The sequence below is a fragment of the Passer montanus genome, unplaced genomic scaffold (assembly GCF_014805655.1).
Source record: "Passer montanus isolate IOZ18808 unplaced genomic scaffold, ASM1480565v1 scaffold12, whole genome shotgun sequence".
NCBI classification, from domain to species: domain Eukaryota; kingdom Metazoa; phylum Chordata; class Aves; order Passeriformes; family Passeridae; genus Passer; species Passer montanus.
Genome location: NW_024358722.1, coordinates 6,531,323 through 6,551,597, shown reverse-complemented (window position 1 = coordinate 6,551,597; position 20,275 = coordinate 6,531,323). Strand labels below are relative to the sequence as shown.

At 37.4% G+C, this 20,275-nt stretch overlaps 2 protein-coding genes across 4 annotated transcripts in view; one reads left to right on the top strand and one right to left on the bottom strand.

The window, feature by feature from the left end:
* The window catches only part of BABAM2 (BRISC and BRCA1 A complex member 2), a 161,748-nt gene that overhangs the window by 140,849 nt on the left and 624 nt on the right, over positions 1–20,275 (bottom strand). Inside the window, exons 1-2 of one of the 2 annotated variants that reach the window (XM_039697664.1) lie at positions 20,228–20,269; positions 16,707–16,862 (exon numbers count right to left, since the gene is read on the bottom strand). In XM_039697664.1, coding sequence (XP_039553598.1) covers positions 16,707–16,834 — 128 coding nt within the window. In that variant the 5' untranslated portion in view covers positions 16,835–16,862; positions 20,228–20,269. Of the gene's footprint in view, positions 1–16,706; positions 16,863–20,227; positions 20,270–20,275 lie in introns of those variants that run through there. The other variant, XM_039697666.1, reaches the window with a different exon arrangement.
* The window catches only part of RBKS (ribokinase), a 71,903-nt gene continuing 70,563 nt past the window's right edge, over positions 18,936–20,275 (top strand). Inside the window, exon 1 of one of the 2 annotated variants that reach the window (XM_039697669.1) lies at positions 18,936–19,752. In XM_039697669.1, the coding sequence (XP_039553603.1) occupies positions 19,661–19,752 (92 nt within the window). In that variant the 5' untranslated portion in view covers positions 18,936–19,660. The remainder of the gene's footprint in view (positions 19,753–20,275) is intronic. The other variant, XM_039697667.1, reaches the window with a different exon arrangement.

The following is a 20,275-nucleotide window of genomic DNA, read 5'->3' as shown; positions in this document are numbered from 1 at the left end:
TAATAGAAAAATCACTGGAAAACTGTTTTGTGCTTAGGCCAGAGATGATCAACTTTTTCATAGCTTTCAGCTCATAGACCAACATTCGCAAATAAAAAAATCTCAAAATCTCAGCTGCAAAACAAGAAACAGGGACATACATTGTTTCACTGGCAGGAATGGTCTCTCTGCTGTGGGCTGCTGGACATATGATGAATACCAGGAGCAAAAACACTGGAAGCCCTCAGAAGTTCATTGCTTTATGTTTCTAGGAATCTTGATAGCCCTGAATCTTCTTGCCAACCTAACATTACTGAGAACTGTTCACAGCCCCAGCATAATTGTTGCAAGCCACCTAAAAATCAAACCCACACTGGTCAGCTCCAGGAAAAACAGTGAGTGATAAGAGCAGACAAAGGTAAAATAACTTGACTACATGTATATTAGATCACTGGTAGAGCTCTAAAACACACCACTGACAACATATTGAAACAAACTCCACATTTACTGGGCTATACACACAGTCAAAAGCAGTAAGGTGGGTAGGCCAGAAAATTGTCAAAAATTCTCATCCTACCTTGTCAGAAAATACATCTTAACTCCTGCAGCACCATCTCTCCCACTGCACAATCAGGGCAAATGGAACAACCTTGATTCTCACTCACATACTCAAAATGGTTCAGAGAGCCATTTCTCTCAGGTCCTGGATCTACAGTCTCTTTCCCTCTTTCTACTGCAAGTTATGGAAACCATATTCACTAATTTCAGACTGTTTATACTCAGTGAGCTACAATTACTACAGTCAAATTCGTGCCTGCATGTAGCTTCCTCAAAAAGAAGCAACCATGAAACTACAGATCAATTAACTTAAATGGAGTTTCCACAAAAATACTAGAAAACATAAGCAAACCGTTTATGTGCAGCTAGAATCTAAGGCAGATACAATTAAGAGCCACATGCAGTTAACAGCCCACACTGATTCAGCAAGAATACACCGTATTTTTTTCAGTATCACTACAGAAATTAGATAACTGTCCCTTCAAATCAAAAGGAAGAAACACATCTATCTTGTTCTGTCTTTGCCTTAGAAAGGTTTTTGCAACATCTTGTGAGAGTATCATGAGAAGCAATCTAGAAAGACATAATTTAGATATAAATTATCTACTATCAGGTATGTGCAGACTTGAATGGAAAGCAAGTTTCTAAAAAGGATTAGTTCACATCTTGCTTCATCCAGGAAGAATGACCTGACTCGTTTTCCTTCTGCTGGAATAATACTTCACATTTTATTGAAAGACTGATGATGGAAAAGAAATAATGCTTTGTGAAACCTGCTGATGATGCAAATGTGAAAGGGAATACAGCATGTTGGACAAAAGGACCAAAGATGAAATATGTTTTGACTTAATGGTTGCACTATTTATCTTTAAATTTAGTCTAGGTAGGGCTTATCAAAAAAAGTGAGCATCACCAGCCTATTGGGAGTAAAATCAACTTAAGAATACAAAATATGGAATCCTTACTACAACAGAAACAAGAGAATATAATTCTTTTCTAATATGTACTTTTTTAATAGGTGAGAAGAGCAAAATGGGAGTGCCCACTGTGAGGGCATTTTAATGGCTGTGGATGAATTTAACAGCTATACAGACATTATTAGCTACTTCCAAATAATTTCAATGAGTTACAACAGGTATAAGGCCAATTCTAGGAAGCATAAAAAAAAAAAAAAGAGTGCACCATGAAAACCCTTTTTAAAGGGTTCTAAAATATCTCTGCAACATAATTTAATATTTAATGAAAATTTCTTTCAAAGTATCACAGGTCACAGTCTGAGACACTTCTCAAATACCATCAAAATTACACTGTTGTTAGCTTTTCAGCAGACACAAAAATTTCTGATCCTGCAAATACCCTACAATCTTTTCTTTTAGCACAATGGGCCATTTGGAAATACTTACGGAAAGTATAATATTCTATAACATTAAAATAAAAGCTTTATTTAATGGTAAATGTCCCTAAAAGCAATACTAAGTGCTTTTCCTATATTAGTATACTGTACTAAAGATGTTTTTAATTTTATTGGTCTAGAAATCATAGAAAGTGACAGTATTAAATTTTTTCCTCCCCAAATTGCTCTGGCTGGGCTGCACAAGAGACTCCAATAACTGCAATAGGCTGAGCAACCAAGCAGAAATGTTATATACATCCATTTGAAAGGAGGCAGTTTCTTTTTAGAATAAACAGCAAAAGAACAAAACTCCTAAGGCAAACCAAAACTTTGGCACGTGTAGGACTCTATGTGTGACCTCATTTCAACAGAAAGCCCCAAGTAATGGCCTGACTATGGACATTATCTCCTGCTTGAATTTCCTTAACACACAGAACCACTTAAAACTGGATACATGTCTGACCCTGAAACAGGACCTCTGTCTTCTCCAAAATGTAAGACTTTTGTTTTTTGGAAATGTGATCATTTTCCTTAATGTGGTCTACACAAAAGTAACATTTGAAAATGAATGACTTGCAACTAAGCCTTTTAAAGATTATTTGTTATCCTTTCTTTACAGGGAATTGACATATAGAACAATAATACTTGGTGTTGAAAATTAATGTCCTAATCTGGCTCTATCTTATGATATATGGGTGTGCTATCACCCTCTTTATTCATGACAACATATTACACTGGTTTGCATTTATTTATCTAAGTAACATCAGTATTTTACGTAAGAAAGCCACTGAAGCAGGAATGAATGCTCTGATGCTCAGAGCAGTGATACATCTTAGTCTTCATAAGATGATTAATGCTATAACACAAGATCTCCCATAATGGCTTCCCTACTAAAATATCAAAGAATCGTCAACTAGAAAAGTTTCTGGGACCAAGGAATATCATGAAGGTTATTGCTTAAAATCATATTGCCCTATTCAAAGGGGCTGTGCTGAGACCTATGGTGGGAAATTGGTAGATGGAACTGAGTATGCAGCAAGCACAGCTGAATACAGCTTGTTCTCCTTCAGAGCAGATTTTAGCAAAGTTCCTTGAGCAGATACAGCAGATTAAACTCAAATTGAGATAACATTACATCCTTATGAAGTAATTATTCCAAGTAGGAGGTAAGTAGAACATTTCTTCACTGAGTGTTTGATGCACCTTACAGATTGTCTGTGACTATTGGGAAAAGGTTTCTTTCACAGTTAATACAACACACTAAACACGTTCTCACTCAAAGTCACTGTCAGCACCAGATGCTTAGTTGTAAGCGTTCAGAATTCTTTACCAGTCACAAAAGGAAATAAAAAAGATTATCCAAACAAAACAACAAAACCAACAATAATAACAATACAAACCAGGAAAGCCACTCAGTTTTGCTGCTCGGAATAAGGCCTGTAACTATAACAGGTATAGTCCATACGTATTTTTCTACTAAATAGATCAGAGTATCCTAAAAGCCTTTAAGAACACAGTTCCACTTGAATTTAAGAGCAAGATTTCCTCTTATACCAGTGTATTTGTGATTGACTATTTTGTTGAATTGACACAACTTCTGTTTTTTTTAAACTAAAAAAAACCACCCCATTTTGATATTTTACAGGATTGAAGACACAGTGATATGGAGGACTCTAATAACCCTACATTTCAGAACCATCTTCCCATCAACTAGTTTTCTAAAACCACCACTTGAAAGCACGCCCAAGAGGATCAGTTTTAAATTATTTGAACTCTGTTAAGTTCTTACCCAAAATTATCTTCTGTGACAACTGAAGGGATTGCAATGAAACAAAAGCACAAGTGTTTATCACCTTAATCATGCAAGTCAGGAGATGGATGGTTATTCTATCCAAAGACTTTTAAAAAAACCACAAAAACCCAAACCCATCAAGACTTCTGTCCACACCCACCAGTTTATATCCCAAAATTCCAGTCAGAGGCTTGTTTTTCATGTCATTCCTAAAATCTCCTGCTTAGAACCATATAAAACTATAACAAACATTCAGAACTGCCAACAGAAATCAAATAGCTCTACAGGAAAATGAGTAATGTTCTTTTTTTTTCTTCCTTTTTTTTAATTTGTGGTATAGGTGTAAGCCCAAATAGTCACGTAAGATTTATCTGATGACTACCATATTTACTGATTAAAATGTATGCATGGCATTTAGTCATTCTTTCTTCATAGATCACACAGATTTAGGCTTTACTGCCTTTAGTATCAGAAGACAAATCATCAGTGGATTTTGCTGTACAAGAGCAAAGTCAAATTAGACTAAGAATTTTAGCCTCCATAATTTCAGGAATTTAATATTGCCACTGCCTAACCTGAATAGTCAGAGATGCAAAAGCTTCCTTAATCTCGTGATGCTTAGTCTGCTACAGTTACTGTTCTTGAGGATCGGTACTTCATTGGAAAACAGAAACTGTTTTTTGTTCACCAGACTCTTGGTGTAAAAGCCAAAAAAGCTTCACATTGTGTTACAGACACCTCAGTGGAGAACACAGCTAAAAACCAACACACACAAATAATAAGCAACATCACAAAGTCAGTTCTGACCATTGGCCATATTCCCAACCCCTCCCACCATACCTACTATATGCTTCCAACTGTTCCTAAATGTGTCATATAAAGATATTGTTATGGGAAAGGAGGTCAAGTTACCTTCATAATACAAGAGGCTAAGAATGAATATTATTTTAGGAATGACAGGACACAGTTCAATCAGAGTTCCAGAGGCTGAAGGTTTTGCCAGCAAGAGTCAAATGCAGTTCAGAGGCAAAGACAGGTTGATTGTTTGTTACTAATAAGAGGCAGCAAACTCAAAATTCCACCCAAAACTCTTTTGTGGCATTTGCTAAGCAAAGCACCTCAGTGTTCAAATCTAATAGAACAGCCTTTGTCGATGCCTTCAGATTTTTATTTCCTCCAATTTTTGTAGATGGAAATCTGCTCCAGTGTTCCTTGAAGACACAGTATTTATCCCATTTAATTAAGAATTAATTGCAGAACTCACAACAGATGGGTATGCCATGTACAGAGGCATTAAGAATAATTAAAGTGTGTGGAGGATGGAGGTGAATAAAAGGAAGGCTAGCAGGTGACAGGTTTGCTGCAAGATCAGGAAACAGAAAAATGGTGAAAATCACATTTTAGAGCATTGACACTGATGACAAAACACTGTATCAGGCGGTAGCATTGCACAGCATCCGTACAGCATTGCACAAAGCTTTACAGGCTCCTACACGGTATTTAGAGTATTAAACAGCTGCTCCTGAAAACAAACAGATCCAACTAAAATTATGTCAACCAGGCAAAATTTGAAATGGGAGAGATGGGCTAGTCAACCAACTTCCACCTTCAGTTTCCCTTCATATATAGACATATGTATTACACATACTAGAGAGAGGGACTTGCTCTTAAAAGATTCCCAGCATTGCTTTTGGGAAATTAAAACACAGTTACATTTAAACACTACTTAAATGCATCTCTTAATTAAAATGTTAAAATATGAAAGTCAACTGCTAATTATTCAAAAAACTTCCCGGTAGATAAACCCGTAGTTTTCAGAAAACTTATTTCTACCCTATCCAGTTTCTTCAAACTTAGTATAAAATTAAACTATAGACAAAGACTACTTCTGGCATTGCAATAAAGATTATGATGTTGTTTTTGAATCCTGACAGTATAGGTGATATTCCATAATTGCAACAGCATATTTCAAGCCACAGTTATCATCTGGGAAATTCCAAAGTGTCTCCAGATATGTCAACTGTATCCTCAATAAAACCTTCATCTACTGTAAATGCTGATTTTCTTTTACATACATTTACGTTTTCTTGTAAGAAGTTCATTGTATTAACTGAAACATATATATACTAGAAAAACAACCCCTCACTTCCCTTCTGCACCTATAGGAAGATTTGGATCTTTAAAAGTAAAGTTCAAATAACTGTTGAAAATCAATTCAGCTGCCAGCTTTCACTAGAAACACTATATAAAAGTATCTTATGCCTATCTTAGTAAAACAAATACAGCACTTGTATATTAACAGAAAACATAGGTTTTCTAAATATGAGTGAGGGTTTGCCAAAGCAAATGTTGCAGATGGGGAGAGCTCTGGGACTTCTAGAACTACCAGTCTCCTTCAGAGCTGCCTGGGTCTTGTGGCAGCAGTTCTGCAGTCGCCAAAACATGGCTGCCTCTGCTGGAGGGAGAAGTCCAGCCCAGCCTCTCTGAGAGAAACAGAGGAAACACACCTATATATATATATTGAAATAAACTCAGAGAATTTCTACATTAAATTAAAACACACACAAACTTCTCATGATTCTGGAATTTTTTTAGGACCAAACTCCCTGCTCATTTAGCCTAGTAAGGCTGGGTTTCGAACAGTTTTTTCCCAGCCACCATAGCAGGACAGGTTGGAAAGTGCCGTCACCAAAAAAAAAAAAGTGAAGTACCACATCTACTGTACTTGCAAGAGGACTTGAAAGAAAAGCTCTGAAACTATTTCAGAACTTTCCATTCATAAAACCTCTGTAGTTTAGGGTGGGAGATCATTATTACTGGGTCTCAGGGAGCCAATGATGATGCTAATTAAGAAAAATAATTAAGCATTGACAAAGTTTTCAACAAAACATTTTACAAACATGCTTTAGAAATGTTGATAATCAAAGTAATTTCCTTTGTAAGCAAGATCTTTTATACTCTGGTAATTGCATGTAATTCTTTAAAGACTACACATGGCACACACATGCCTCAAAAGAATGAAATAGAAGGAGAAAATGGAAATTTTAATGAAGGAATGATCCAAAATTCAACAGAAATAAAGACAATTGCAATGGGACAACACTAATAACATACACCCTGGTATAGTATGTTTAGGTAAATAAACTAGTGAATTTGCAGTATCATAAACTGTCACATGTTCACACAAGGAAAAGCCACTCTTTCATTATACTGGAAGACCAGCTGTACCCCAAATTCTTGGAACTCATAAGCAAATTTTTAGTGAAGAGTATGAGGGAGTGGCAGATGCATCCTTTGGATTTACTTCATCTCCCTCCCCTCCTGACAGATTCAAACCATGTTTCAGATTTTCACAGCTGCCATTCAATTATCTATTACTTTGCAATGAGCTACAACCTAATAACATGTCACATGTTTTATTTCTACTGTTCACTAAAGTGAACTCCATTTCTGGAGAAAGAAAAATAGAATCAGACAGGGAACATTTTTACTTTTAGCTTACTCTAAAAGAGAACCATTCTTCACCAAGTATGAAATTACAGTCAACCACCTGGAGTTTCATATCCTTTCAGTGTTCACAGAAAAAGCATACTCATACAGCACATCACAAAAGCTGAGCTATTATAAACATCTGCTTTAATAAGCCACATAGCATTACTCACATTATTGGCTGTAGTAGCCATAAAGACTCCCTATCCATTTTCTAAGTAATTTATTTCATTTTATATGGAAAATGCAGTGAATTGGTATCAGGGAAAAACCTCAAGGACTAAAATCATAGCCCATGTTTATATATTTTCTCCCTTTAACAAACTAAATAAACAATAAATGGGTCACATCCCTGCCCAGGGTGGGGGTGTTGGAACTATATGATTTTCAAGGTCCCTTCCAACCCAAACCATTCTATGATTCTATGGATATTAGGTGGGATCCAGTGATCTCCATTTCCCACCATTTCCCTTTCAAAGTTTTCTTCTAATTTCAGAGTTTCAGATCTTTTTGTTCACAGATGCCTATATTAATTGATTTCCTAATTTATAGACTCTCAGGAGAAATTTATGTTAATAGAACAATGAATTCAGTTCTTTGGACATGAAAGTTAGGTCAAGCAAGGATCACCACATTTAGAACATAAATCCATAGTTTGCAGTTGCACACATATTCAAAAGGGCAACTTCAGATTAAGTATATTTATATAAAATATTACAAGACTGGAGACACAGCACAAAGCCTACGAAAAGATAACCTGAAAAAAAAATATTAGTAGTTCTCCTATTTCTAGCATTATTTTAGATCAATTACAACAATAAAGATATGTAGTAGACCAAAAAGATCAAAAGGCAAAGGAATTTCACAGGTAAATTACAACAGACCACCCCGTGGAACTGCACCTGCAGAAGCAAGCCCCACATCGCTGCATATTACATTTTCTCCAGAAGTCTCACTCTAGAACCCCTCAGCTCACCTCTTCTTTCTCTAACTTCTCATTCTCACATTAATTCTCACAGTTCACAGCCACCCTAGCAGTGCTAATACTATTTTCAAGATGACACCATAAAGCTGGAGATTAAGCATCACTCTCCCCATGGTCCCATGTAACTATACCTAAAGAAAGGAGTTCCATGTACATCTCTTGATAACAGTAAAAAAAAATCCTCTTCCGGCAAATGTTTGTTCTTGCCCTCACTGTCCAGCTCCTGTTTTCTCCCAGCATCACAGTAGGAGCTAGGCTTGGCTCATCTCTTATCAGCCTTGCAGGCACAGAAAACCATGTAGGACCTCCAGCAATGATAAGACTATTTATAAGCACCATTACCTTTTCAGATCCCATGAAAAGAGGGTCCAGTCTACCCTAAGTTATTGAAAGTCTGAGACCCCAGCCCACCACAGATGCCTTGAGCTGTCTTTATGCCACTTCTAGCACCTCCCCTACACCCCTAAGTTCTCCCCCTTTCTGCATCTATCTAATAAAACTGAATTTTGCCCATGTGCAACAGGTTAAAATTAAAACAATTGAAATCAGGTACACAGAAGACACTACACCACTACAAATCCCTGAGGAAATTATTCCTTCTAAGTGTCTTCATTGCCTGTTTGCAGTTGGCCTGAAACCATATCACTTTCATAGGGTTTAAGTTAAGGCTTATGACTAACACTTATGGCAGCCTGGAAAACAGGACAGATAATCACTATCTATTAGTTACAAAAATTCTCAGTACAGAAGAATTCTTAACAAAGAACATGAAACCATGTATTACTCACACCACCCCACCACCCCCCCAAAAAAAAATCCATAGCTGAAATGTGTGAAAAAAACCTACCAACTTTTACTGAACAGACTGAAATCAACATTCTAGAGGAAGGAGTAGAAAAGAGAGAAAGAAATAGTATAAACTGGGAGACATTTTGAATGGTTACTGGTAGCCCTATGAACTTTTTTCACTTTTTTCTAGTGAAAAAAGAACTGACCATCCAAAACAGAATGGCCATTACTATGTCATATTTTTGGTTTAAAGATATTATTTCAGTGATGCATACAGTGATGCATGGGAATCTGGGGTCAGGTTTTTTAGGCAATATAAGTTTAGAGGGCTTCATATTTGGCTTTTTTTTTTGGGTCTCTTTCCCATAATGAAATTCTGCAATTTCCCCTAATTAACTAAGTTTTATCATTGCAATTCTTTAACTGTACAATAATAAAAATATTCAACCCTAGTGGTCGAATTTTGTTCTTTCAGCCATATACCACAGATTACAGAGAAAAGAACCTGTGGCCTACACTGTGGAGTGGTTTGCCTCAGACACAAATTCCCTTCTCTCAGGAAAGACAAAATAAGCATGTTCCCTTTTATTGACTTTTACTTTTTTATGGATTAGATAGGAGTACCTCACAGACTGAACTTAGTATCTTCAGTAAAGACATCAAACTGAGCAAACTGAACTCTGTTAGTTTACACATACAGCTCTAAGTATTGCTTTGAAGTGCTCACTTTCAGACAGAGAATAGCTGCTTCAAAGAATGTCTACTCTGAGGAGTGCAATGTCAGGTAAATGCCTAAGATCGTATATCAAGAAACAGATTAAAAATATTTAATTATTACATTTCATGATTCATTCTTATTTTGCAATGCTCGAGATTGATCTTCAACACTGTTGCATATTGGTCTATCAGGATAAAGCCTCTGATCATCTCCTATGCTTTTAAAGTCCCTAATCTCATCACACAATGTCTGCAACAAAAAGGCTAAAACAAAAATTCGTAATATTTTGCTTCAGCTTCATCACAAGTGTACATTAGCTTTTTAATGTTATGCCATGTATACATGCCTGCATATGAGAGAATCAGGCATGCAATAAATAACTGCATACGTAAGACTGGAGAAATTTACTGACCACCTAGCCAGAAAAGTATTCTTCTTTAGTAATGAGAAGGGAAAAAGAAAAGTGAGCTGTTCTCAGCTTTTGGTGAAATGCAATATGCATCCAAGACACATGGCATACTAGAGCTCTGTTCAGTTCACATTAAACAAATGCAGGGATTTGGAAGTGAAGAAATTGGACTGGATACCAGTTATTAGATTTTAGCTGTCTTTATAACAAAAAATAAAGTCTTAGGAATTTTTTCTCCTGTAGTGATGCACAATGCAAAGATATAAGAGACATCTGTTACAACAGAAAGACCTGGGCATAGGCCTACACTAACCCAAGCCCCATTTTCAAGAAACATTCAACGAATTCCCAACATACGGATAGCAAAACCACATTTAAACACCTTGTTAAGGTACACCTTTCCAATAGCATTTGGCACACTATTGGTACTACATCATGTGTAGCTCTCTTTACACAGAAAAGAAACAGTTGTATCAAATAGTATCTTCTCATTTTTATTTAATGATAATAGTGATAAACACTGCATTTACCTTCTTCAAGGCCAAACAAGAGGAAGCTACTCACTGTACCCATCTAAAAATAGCAGCAAAGACATATTGTACAATATTTAAACGGAAAAAAATCTCAGGAAAATGCATGTAGTCTAAATGAGAGCCCAAGTTACTGCAATTATCTAGTGCTACCTTTACTTTTTAAAACACTTTCTTTCCTCATAGCACTTGAAACTGACAAACACAAAATTTTTATTCTGAACAACTTCAAGCACCTTATTTAAAACTGGTGTAGAAAGAATGCCAAACTTTATGGAGATTATTTACAAAACCATTGCCAAATGTATGCCCTACACTTTGACCTTTTACCAGACAGACATTTTGCCTTTGTTTTTTCATCATTTAGAAACAAATGCAGGAGAGTGCAACCTTGGAGACAGTCAAGTCTTTTTTAGCCAGCACAGAAAAACTGCTGTTCCAAGTGCTGCTCCACAGCACCAACTCTTTCAAACTGTCTCATCAGAGCTTCAGCCTTTTACATTTTACTTGAGAGATAAACTTCTAGTATTAAGATTCTTTGCAGTGAAGAACTGAATTTGTCCTCAGAAACTGGAATGAAACAGCCTACTTTGTGAAAAGGTAACAGTTCACGACTGCAGTAAAGGACTCGTAAAACCACACCTCCTAGAAACTGCCACATCCTTTCTAGCACACATTTTACACAAAACATGGCTGGTTTTTAAAACAGGTTTTCATTATACCTGTGTTCAGAAGAGTCAGATTCATTAAACTTCATATATAAACATGTTTAAAAAATTACCTAGAGACACCAATGTGAATGATGGATATGAACCTTCCTCAAGTAACTAAAGTAGAATCTTTAATTTTAAATTAATCAAATGCAAAAGACCAAGACAAAGCTTTAAATAACTGCTACAGTACTATAATAGTATTTCACAACTAAAATCAACATTATTTCACAAAATATGCACATAAAAATGCATATTTACTTTAAAAAGGGAAATGCCCAAAAGAAAGGGAAATACCAAAGCATATTGCAGTCTACTTGATAACAGAAAAAAAGTAGATCATCGCTGCTTCCTAGGAAGCAGGGTAATAAAGTTATAAATATCTTATTTCAGCTTGATAATAAATTTTTATGTTGAAATTTACTCCAGAAAGAATTACATTCTTTTGACCACTCTTCTTATAGGTTTCTTTCAGGAACACATAGCCCAATATTAAGCAGAAAGGCAGAAAACAATAGTGAATAAGACAAGTGAAAAGAACAAAATACTAAGATGATTTACTACAAACCACTTACATAAAAATTCCACAGTTAATCTTCTCATAAATATGGAATAAATATAACCATGAAAATATGAAATTTAAAATTTTGTTATGAGTGGATATCTAAAAAAATAGAGTCTTAATATATGCAGCTTTAAATCACTGTATTCATTTTGAAATTTTGCCTGGTGGAACACATCAAAGTAATTTAAAAAAACAAAATCAAGTTTGTTGAGTAAGAAGAATAGACTTGCAGCATAATTTGAAGCTCAAGCATGGGCTCTGATGAACAGCTGTAGGGGAAAAAAAGAGTTCTCAAAGGCAATGACCACCACAACTATGTCTTTCACTCTTGTAATGCACCATAGGAAAAGCAGCAGTCTCTTAAATAACTGGATCCTACATTATACAACAATTAAACACCTTTCACATAGGAAAATATCCTCTATTTCTAAATCTACATAATAATCACTTTTCCTTATTCAACATCTTTCCCATGATTATATGTGTAAATGCTAAGAAAAATGCCGCAGCCACAATTCAGTTGGTTATGAGTAGATTTTAATATCTAATTAAGATGGGTCAGTATTTCAAAGAGACACTAGTAGAGATTAACTGAATGATACAATAAATGGCATTGACTCAAGTGGCAGCAGTATTTTCTTTGGGTCTAGAACAAAGTAATAACCTATGCAAGAATTAAATATGCTTTCATCCACTCTGTCATCTTGAAGAATGTCTTTTATTAATGCAACACAGACGCCTGCCAGGGTTTTCTTATCACCAGAATCAATGCTGCTTAAGGTGCTATATTTCAGACATGACCTTACACCCCAGTTCTACTTTTGTTCACTGTGGGGCCCTATTTACAAGAAAACTTGGCCACCTAACCTTTTATTAGTATTTCCGTTGCAAAGTCTCTTTCTTTTCTGTTATGCCATGTTACTGAGCTCCATTCAGGGGTCTGCAGCAGCAGGGGCCATATAAATTCTATAAATAGCACTTGGTTCTGAATTCCTAATCATAGATGTAAATATATGTGTCTTATGAGACTGGTACTGTCTAATAAGTTTGTAAAACACACAGACATTATGAAACTGTAACATATTATTATAAAACATTTACATACTCAAAGACTGCAAAACAATAGGATTTCCTTACTATGACATATTTCCCTCCCACACTTGAAAGCAAAGCAAATTAACATATCATCATACTTCATACATCTAACATCAGCTCTTTAATACAGTTTATAAAGCACAACAAAAGTTGTCAATCTCAGCAATAAGTCAGAATAAGTGCAAAACAAGTTCCTCACTAAAACTATCTGACATATGGATTGACTTTTCAAATAATTAAAGGCTTAAAATGCTTGCCATTTATTAATCAAAATCAACTGATGTGACAGCATAAAATCTGGTACTCCATCTTCTACTGGTGAAACAGAAAGGAAATACCCTCTACTTCTGAGAATGTCAAAACCTTGCTCTGAGTGGGCAAGGCCTTAGAAGTATTACTTTATTCAGTATGTTACCACCATTCCTTGTTAATCACAGCTCCTGTTTATAAAACCTAAGAAATGAGAACGGATGGATCTTCAGTTTGAACATTTTATTTTGCTATACACTGTAAAGTACTGATTCATTAGGGAAGGTGTGTAACAACAGTAACTCCTAATTTTCTCTAAGAGTAACAGTATTGTATGCAACAGTGGAGCAACCATATAGCTCCTCTCCAGAAGCTCAGAGATGCTTCTGTTTTCAAAATTAACAGCTATTGAGGTGATTACCTTAAATATTATAAGATTTTAGAGTTTACAGTAAAATTGTAGTGATTTATTATTAAAAATCTTCCATGTAACACACCAGGTAAAGCAGAAAATATTTGCATGTTCTGTAATAAACTCAAGCTATGCTAGGGTTTTAACAGCCTAGACTAGTGTGTGTACAAGCCCTGTCACATGTGAGTAAATGTACAGTCACTATTCAAAAGCAAAGTTTCTGAACTGATAGTACTCCCAAGTGGTCATATTCATTTGCAAACAAGAACTGCTCTTTATCTAACTTCAAACATTTAATCTAACATGTTTAATCTAAACCTGCCTGGTTCCACTTTCTAAGTTTAAAGGCTGATTTCAACCCATTGAAATGGGAGTTTTGCAATTGATATCCTCAACTTCATCCCCATTCCTCTAAAAATAGTTCCCATTTTCTCACCATTTATGTCCAACTTCAATGACCTCACGGTTCTCTTTCTTCATGTTGATATAACCTACATTTGCCTCTTCTGATTATTTTGTCTGCATTATTTTGTTTCCTTATAAAAAATGTAATGAAAGTGAAAGTATACAGGGGTTTGGATCATCTTGTGATGTGAGGACAGGGGAGGAGAGTAGGGCAATGGCTTTCAATTCATTTTTGAACTCTCAAAGCTCTACAAAGTTTTCCTCAACAGTGAGTATGCAGCAACAAATTTAAATGTGTTAACGAGGCTGTAGGTTCGGGATTTTGCTATTTATCAGCTGACATGAGACTCTGAGAAACATTCTGTGGAGTGTCAAAGAACTCCTGTGTCAAGGTTGAAGACCACTGAACTAGATCCTGAGTTATGGAAGGGACATCCCTGTAATACTGTGATTCGTCCATAGTATGGCAAGTAATTCTGCACTATTCACCAGTTCAGAGACAGCATAAAGCACTAAGTCATGAGAATTTTATACTTCCATATTGACACATGAATTCAAAATTTTCTGTTATAAATAACCAACAATTTATTTGTAACAAACAAAAATCTTTCCTAAAAACACATGCATGAAATTTACATTTCAAAGAAATTTCAAGCAATTGTTAATTAATTCTGTTTACAGCAATGGTTCTAATAAACTAGTTGTACCAAAGAAAGAAAACCTTCAAATAATTCTGAAATAAATGAAGAATCTTGATTATCCTGACTCCATCTCCTAACAACCTCAAGCTAAAACAAAGACTCAACAAAGAATGAAGCTAATGCTTATGTCCCAGAACAAGGAAAAAAGTATTTCTAACACGTGCATTTAGGGCCAGGGTCTTTTAACAAGCTATAAGACAACCTCTGTCAGGTGCTGTACTTGTGTGTAAACTCCACGTTAACAGAGTTACTATACAATTTGAATCACAGGGTTTGAGTGACAGGTGCAGCTGCTGCCAGCTTTTAGTTTTTTAAAGAATAAACTCCTGGAAAACTTTCAGGTTTTAACAAAGCAAATACAAGATCTTCTTGGCAAGATCAGTGGCCAAAAACCTTAGATACCTATTAAAAATACCTGTGAAAAGAGTCAGCTAGAAAATGCCACTTTTTATTATTTTAATCTCTTACTTTAAAGACAGGCAGCATAAGCATTCAGCAGGTAGAGAGCAAACCCCTTAACTACCTCCCAACAGTTGTGTTTTCTCTCTAGTTTTCTTTGTAATCCTCTCTTAGACCTCAACTGGAAAAATGTAAGAGCTCCCATCACAGCTTTCCTAGAAGACTAATTCAAGGGAAAGCAAGATCTAGCATGAAATGACAGCAGCAGATGCAGAACTGCTCAGCCTGTCTTATGTAATTTGCAAGCCTAAATGTCAAGCCAGTCAACACTAATAACAAAGTCATGGCTTCTTAGACCTCCATGTAAATCTGTACTCTGTCCCAGCACCTCACAGGGAGGGAATGGTTCCTTTCAAACTTACCCCAGAATGCAAACCTCCTTCCTGAAAAGGCATTGTTACAAACAGAAAAGCACCTCCAAAGCTTTTCATGAAACCATAATAAAACAGCCTTCATAAGCACATTAAACAAAGTTTTCAGCAGAACTGCATTTTAAACAACAGTGATTTGTGGTGGTTCCGAACTCCTTTTGTTATTTTTATTATGCTATCATTCAAAACTATACACAAAGCAGTAGTTTGTACAAACAAGATGATTTGTATATCTAAAGCAAAAGTAATGTCACTCTCTGATCTCCTGTAACAAAAAAAAAAAGCCTGAATCAAAAAGATGCCGTTAGATGCCCAACTCTATAAGAATAAAGCAATTTCTGACATGCGTCATCTAAACGTTTCACTTTCCTCATGTATTATTCACAGAGGTTATACACCAAAGTCTGTTTGTATATGCAAATCCCAAAATTCTATTACTACCTGAAAACTAATCTGAATGCTTCCAGAATTAAAAATAAAAGGAGCAGCTTAGCTCACTTCAAACACTTGGCCCTATAGCCACTTGATGTACTGAGCTTGAGGGAGGCCAGATAAAGGAAAAGTTACTTTTTGTTCTGATTTGGCTTATTCATGATTACAGGTAAGGTCACATGAATTTGTCTTTCAGTTTATGGTTTACATGTCTCAACATGTTTACACTGTTGAGAAAATCGGAGGGAGGCCAGATAAAGGAAAAGTTACTTTTTGTTCTGATTTGGCTTATTCATGATTACAGGTAAGGTCACACGAATTTGTCTTTCAGTTTATGGTTTACAGAGAAAATCAAGTAAGCAAGCGATAAACAGCAGAAAAAGGTGTTTGCAGCTATCTCACTGCTGAAAACCAGCACTATCAAGTGGCAGCGATGCGAGTGTCTTAACAAGATAATTATTGCCAAAAATATGACAAATTTAGTCTCCCAAACTGCAAAATGGTAGCAAGACAAAAAATAATGTAGCTAGTATGTCAGCTAGTATGTCAACTAGTATGTCAAGCCCAGCTGTGTTTAAAATGCTTAAACAAATGCACCTAATAAAACTCAGCTCTGAAAAGACAACTGTGAGGGGTTGGGTGTTCTTTTTGGATGAGGAACTCACCCAGACTTCAAGTCTGTAATCCGTAAACAATTAGTAGCATCTAGTCCCACTTTTCCATTTCTGACCACACTGGAAATGAAGGGGGAAAGCGCTGGAGAAATTCTGTTCAAGGCCACTTCAGGTGACATCTTATTATGTTCTTCCTTTTCTCTTGAGCTGCAAAGAGAAAAAATAATTTTTTTTTATTACCTACTTATTTGATGTAAAATCACATGTACTTTGCAAAAATCAACAGAAAAAAAGCTAAGCACACAAAAGATCAGGAGTGTAGAGTAACAGAACTGTGCACAGGTTTATAGAGAAAAAATAAGCATAGATGGGGTTTTTTTCCTCCCACCTCTGCAACATTCAATGAAGCTTGTTTATTCAGTATCAACATAAATCCAGAATTATGTCCTAGGTGCCTTAAATTAAGGCCTTATCCCTCTGAGAAAGTGACATAAAATTGAGGGCCACTTTCATACTTCCCAGCCTAGTCCTTCTCATGGACATTCCCAATCAGTCTGTAATTGACAGGTCACACTTGTTCTGCTTCCCCTGAAATCAGAGGAACTTACATTAACTGCAGTGGGCCCAGGGGGTTGATGCCTCTCGGTATTCTCACCTGCAATTTCCAAGAGCACTAGTGTGCTCACTAATAATCAGTATTACTTTTATACTACTTCATTAGGTAGAAATGTATAGGACTTCATGATGCCTTGTAAAAGCTAACACTGCTTCTCTCTCAGCGGTATCGCCACACTCTTTGAAAGGCATTTTAATCTTCCCTCAGTAACAGATCAGGAAGATGATGTACACACATTTTAAGCACAACTTGTTCAGAAGTGCATGGCCTTATGCTAAATCAATTAGGCCATTAATTTAGCACACTTAAGTAACCTGTTGCTTTCTAGGTGAAATGTAGAAACTAAGCATACACACATTTTAAGTCATTGCACCACAAAAAGACTACAGAACATGGACAACAACAGACTGTGGTAGGAGAAGTGGGAGAAAAGAAGGGTAACCAACCTATTAAAAGCTTGGTGTATTTGATCACATTATAAGACACAGAGCTCCATATGAAAATTAACTGAACTTGGCAGTTTTGGAAAACAAAGCTGTAAATGACTGAAGATAACACAAACTTGCCACTGATAAGTGGGACAGAAGAGCTCATACATAAACCCTCAGCATTAAAAAATATTTTTAAAAATAACCTATTGAAAAACACTAATACACACTGCATTCACTTTCTTTAAAAAGCTGCATATGGACTGCTGTATTAGTAAGTGTTCTATAACAAGAGTGTGAACAACTCATGGCAATAATTGCAATTTTCTGTTGTTTCTCACACTCAGTTTACAAGCATTAATTAGTAACTAATGGATATTCTGCAGACTCTACTAAATCTCTGTAACTGGGAGCAACATTAAATTTCACATTCTGTTCTCATGAAAGCCATTCACACTGGAGTAGCAGGAAGCAATGCTCAAGAGTGTTTGTCCTAGATATTCAGAATGTATCTTAATAAAGCAAAGGCCAGGCACTTTAAGGCAAACTGAAAGACTAATAAAGTAAGACTTCCTAAAAACAGTAATTATCTTTAATACACTGGCTCCTACATTTTATGGCATTTTATGGAAGAAGCTAAAGACTATGTACCCATGCCCTGACACATAATGTGTTCTCATATATGATTTGTTTAATTGACAATGAAACAACTTAAGTTTGTTTAGCAAACACCCACAGCAATTTAAGATACTACCTCCAGTTTGCTACTTTTCTACTAAAAATTTCTGCCTACTCACCTTTATTCTTTCCCAGAGGGACTGAGAAAAACACAAGCCCATTCTTGACATATTTCAATGCAAAGTCCAATGGCTTACATTGAACTGCTAATAAAAACTAGTTTAAGCTAAAATACTTTGTACAAGAGTGGTTACAACAGGGCACATACCTCAGTCTGCCAGCCCTGCTGTAGGGAAGAGTAATTTCAAGCAGGGAGCAGCTTGACTGATGAAGTTAAGAACTTCTTAAACCATGAGAACATGCTGAAAAATAAGCTATCCTTCTAGCCACCCTGAAGTTATACATGAAGATCACAGCATTGATTCTGATAATGACATGTTTTAAGGGGACTGTAAACGTTATGAGGGTGAAATTGAGAGACCTGATACACCTGGTGATCACAGCTGACCAGATGCACCTTCCAAAATTAACTTTAAAATGAGATTCCTTGTCTTTCTGTTAATGAAATTTGCAGATATTGTCAAAACAAGATTTAAATCTTGGTTTTTTCCATATTTTATTGCATAATTTTTTAAAATCACACTACCTTCTATTTAGCAAGCCAGATACACAATACTTAAAAGGGTTGCTATCAAGTAAAATCACTGATTTATTTTGTAACAAAGGGCTTTACAAATTTACAATTTGTACCAGTTGTATCAGTTGTCATATACATTGTTTTTCTTCAGCGTAAGTTTCCCACAGTACTGGAAACTGAACACAAACAAACTCAGGGGAATTAAGAAAAACAAAATTCACTCGACTGTTTCCCTCCCAAAACAAAACCTTTGAAAGAAGCAAACAACCTAATAGCCGAGTCCTCTCGGATTCAGCCGGCTACCACTGTGACCTGGGGCTAATGTTACACAGGCTTCACAGTAACCTTGAAGTCCCGGGCACTGCTTTGGGCACCGGACAGTCGGGATGCCACACACTCTGTCCTTCCATCACCGGCCACACCATAATGAGGATTACGAGAAGATTTAAAAAGGAAAAGGTGAATATTGTGATGGAAGCGTGACAGGCCCCCTCCCGTGTAACCCTCTCGGCGTGGCCGTGGGCAGGCTGCTTGCGTGGTTTTCACTTTGGGGCGGCTGGCAGGACTTTGTGTCTGGGTGCGAGAGGGCAAAGCAGGGGACCCCCGACCGCCGCCTCCTGCAGCCGTGCCCGAACACATCCATGGAATGCCATCAGCAACGTGGATCTGCGGAGCCCCGGGTAAACAACGAGGTTACCTAAGCCCTGGCACGGAAGAAGGCTCGGAACCCCAGACTGGGTAAGGCTGGGAAGGACCACAGCGGCTCATCCGGCCCCACCTCCCTGCCCAGGCAGGGTCATCCCGAGGCACACGGCACAGGATTGTGTCCAGGCAGTTCCTGAGCATCCCCAGCGATGGGGACCCCACACCCTCTCCGGACAGCCCGCTCCAGTGCTCGGTCACCCACAAAGTAAAGAAGCTCTTCCCCGCGTTCAGGGGGAACTTTCCGTGCACCCACTCCCGTTCCGGCTGACCCTGGCCAAGCCCCGCTCCCTCCCCAGCTGGTGCCGCCACCCGCGGCGCTGCGCCCGCCCCGCCCCGCCCCGGCGGCGGAGCTAACGCCGGCCTCCGCCGGCTCCGGGCCACAGCCTCCCGGCGCCGGGTCCCTTCCGCCCGCCGCCGGCCCGGGAAGAGCTGTTGCGTCGCTCTCTCCCTCCCGCTCTCCCGGCCCGGCGCGCTCGCCCCGTCCCGCCCGGCCCGGCCCCGCCATTACCTACGGCGGCCGGAACTCGCCGCTTGGCAACGCCGTGCGCGCCCCCGC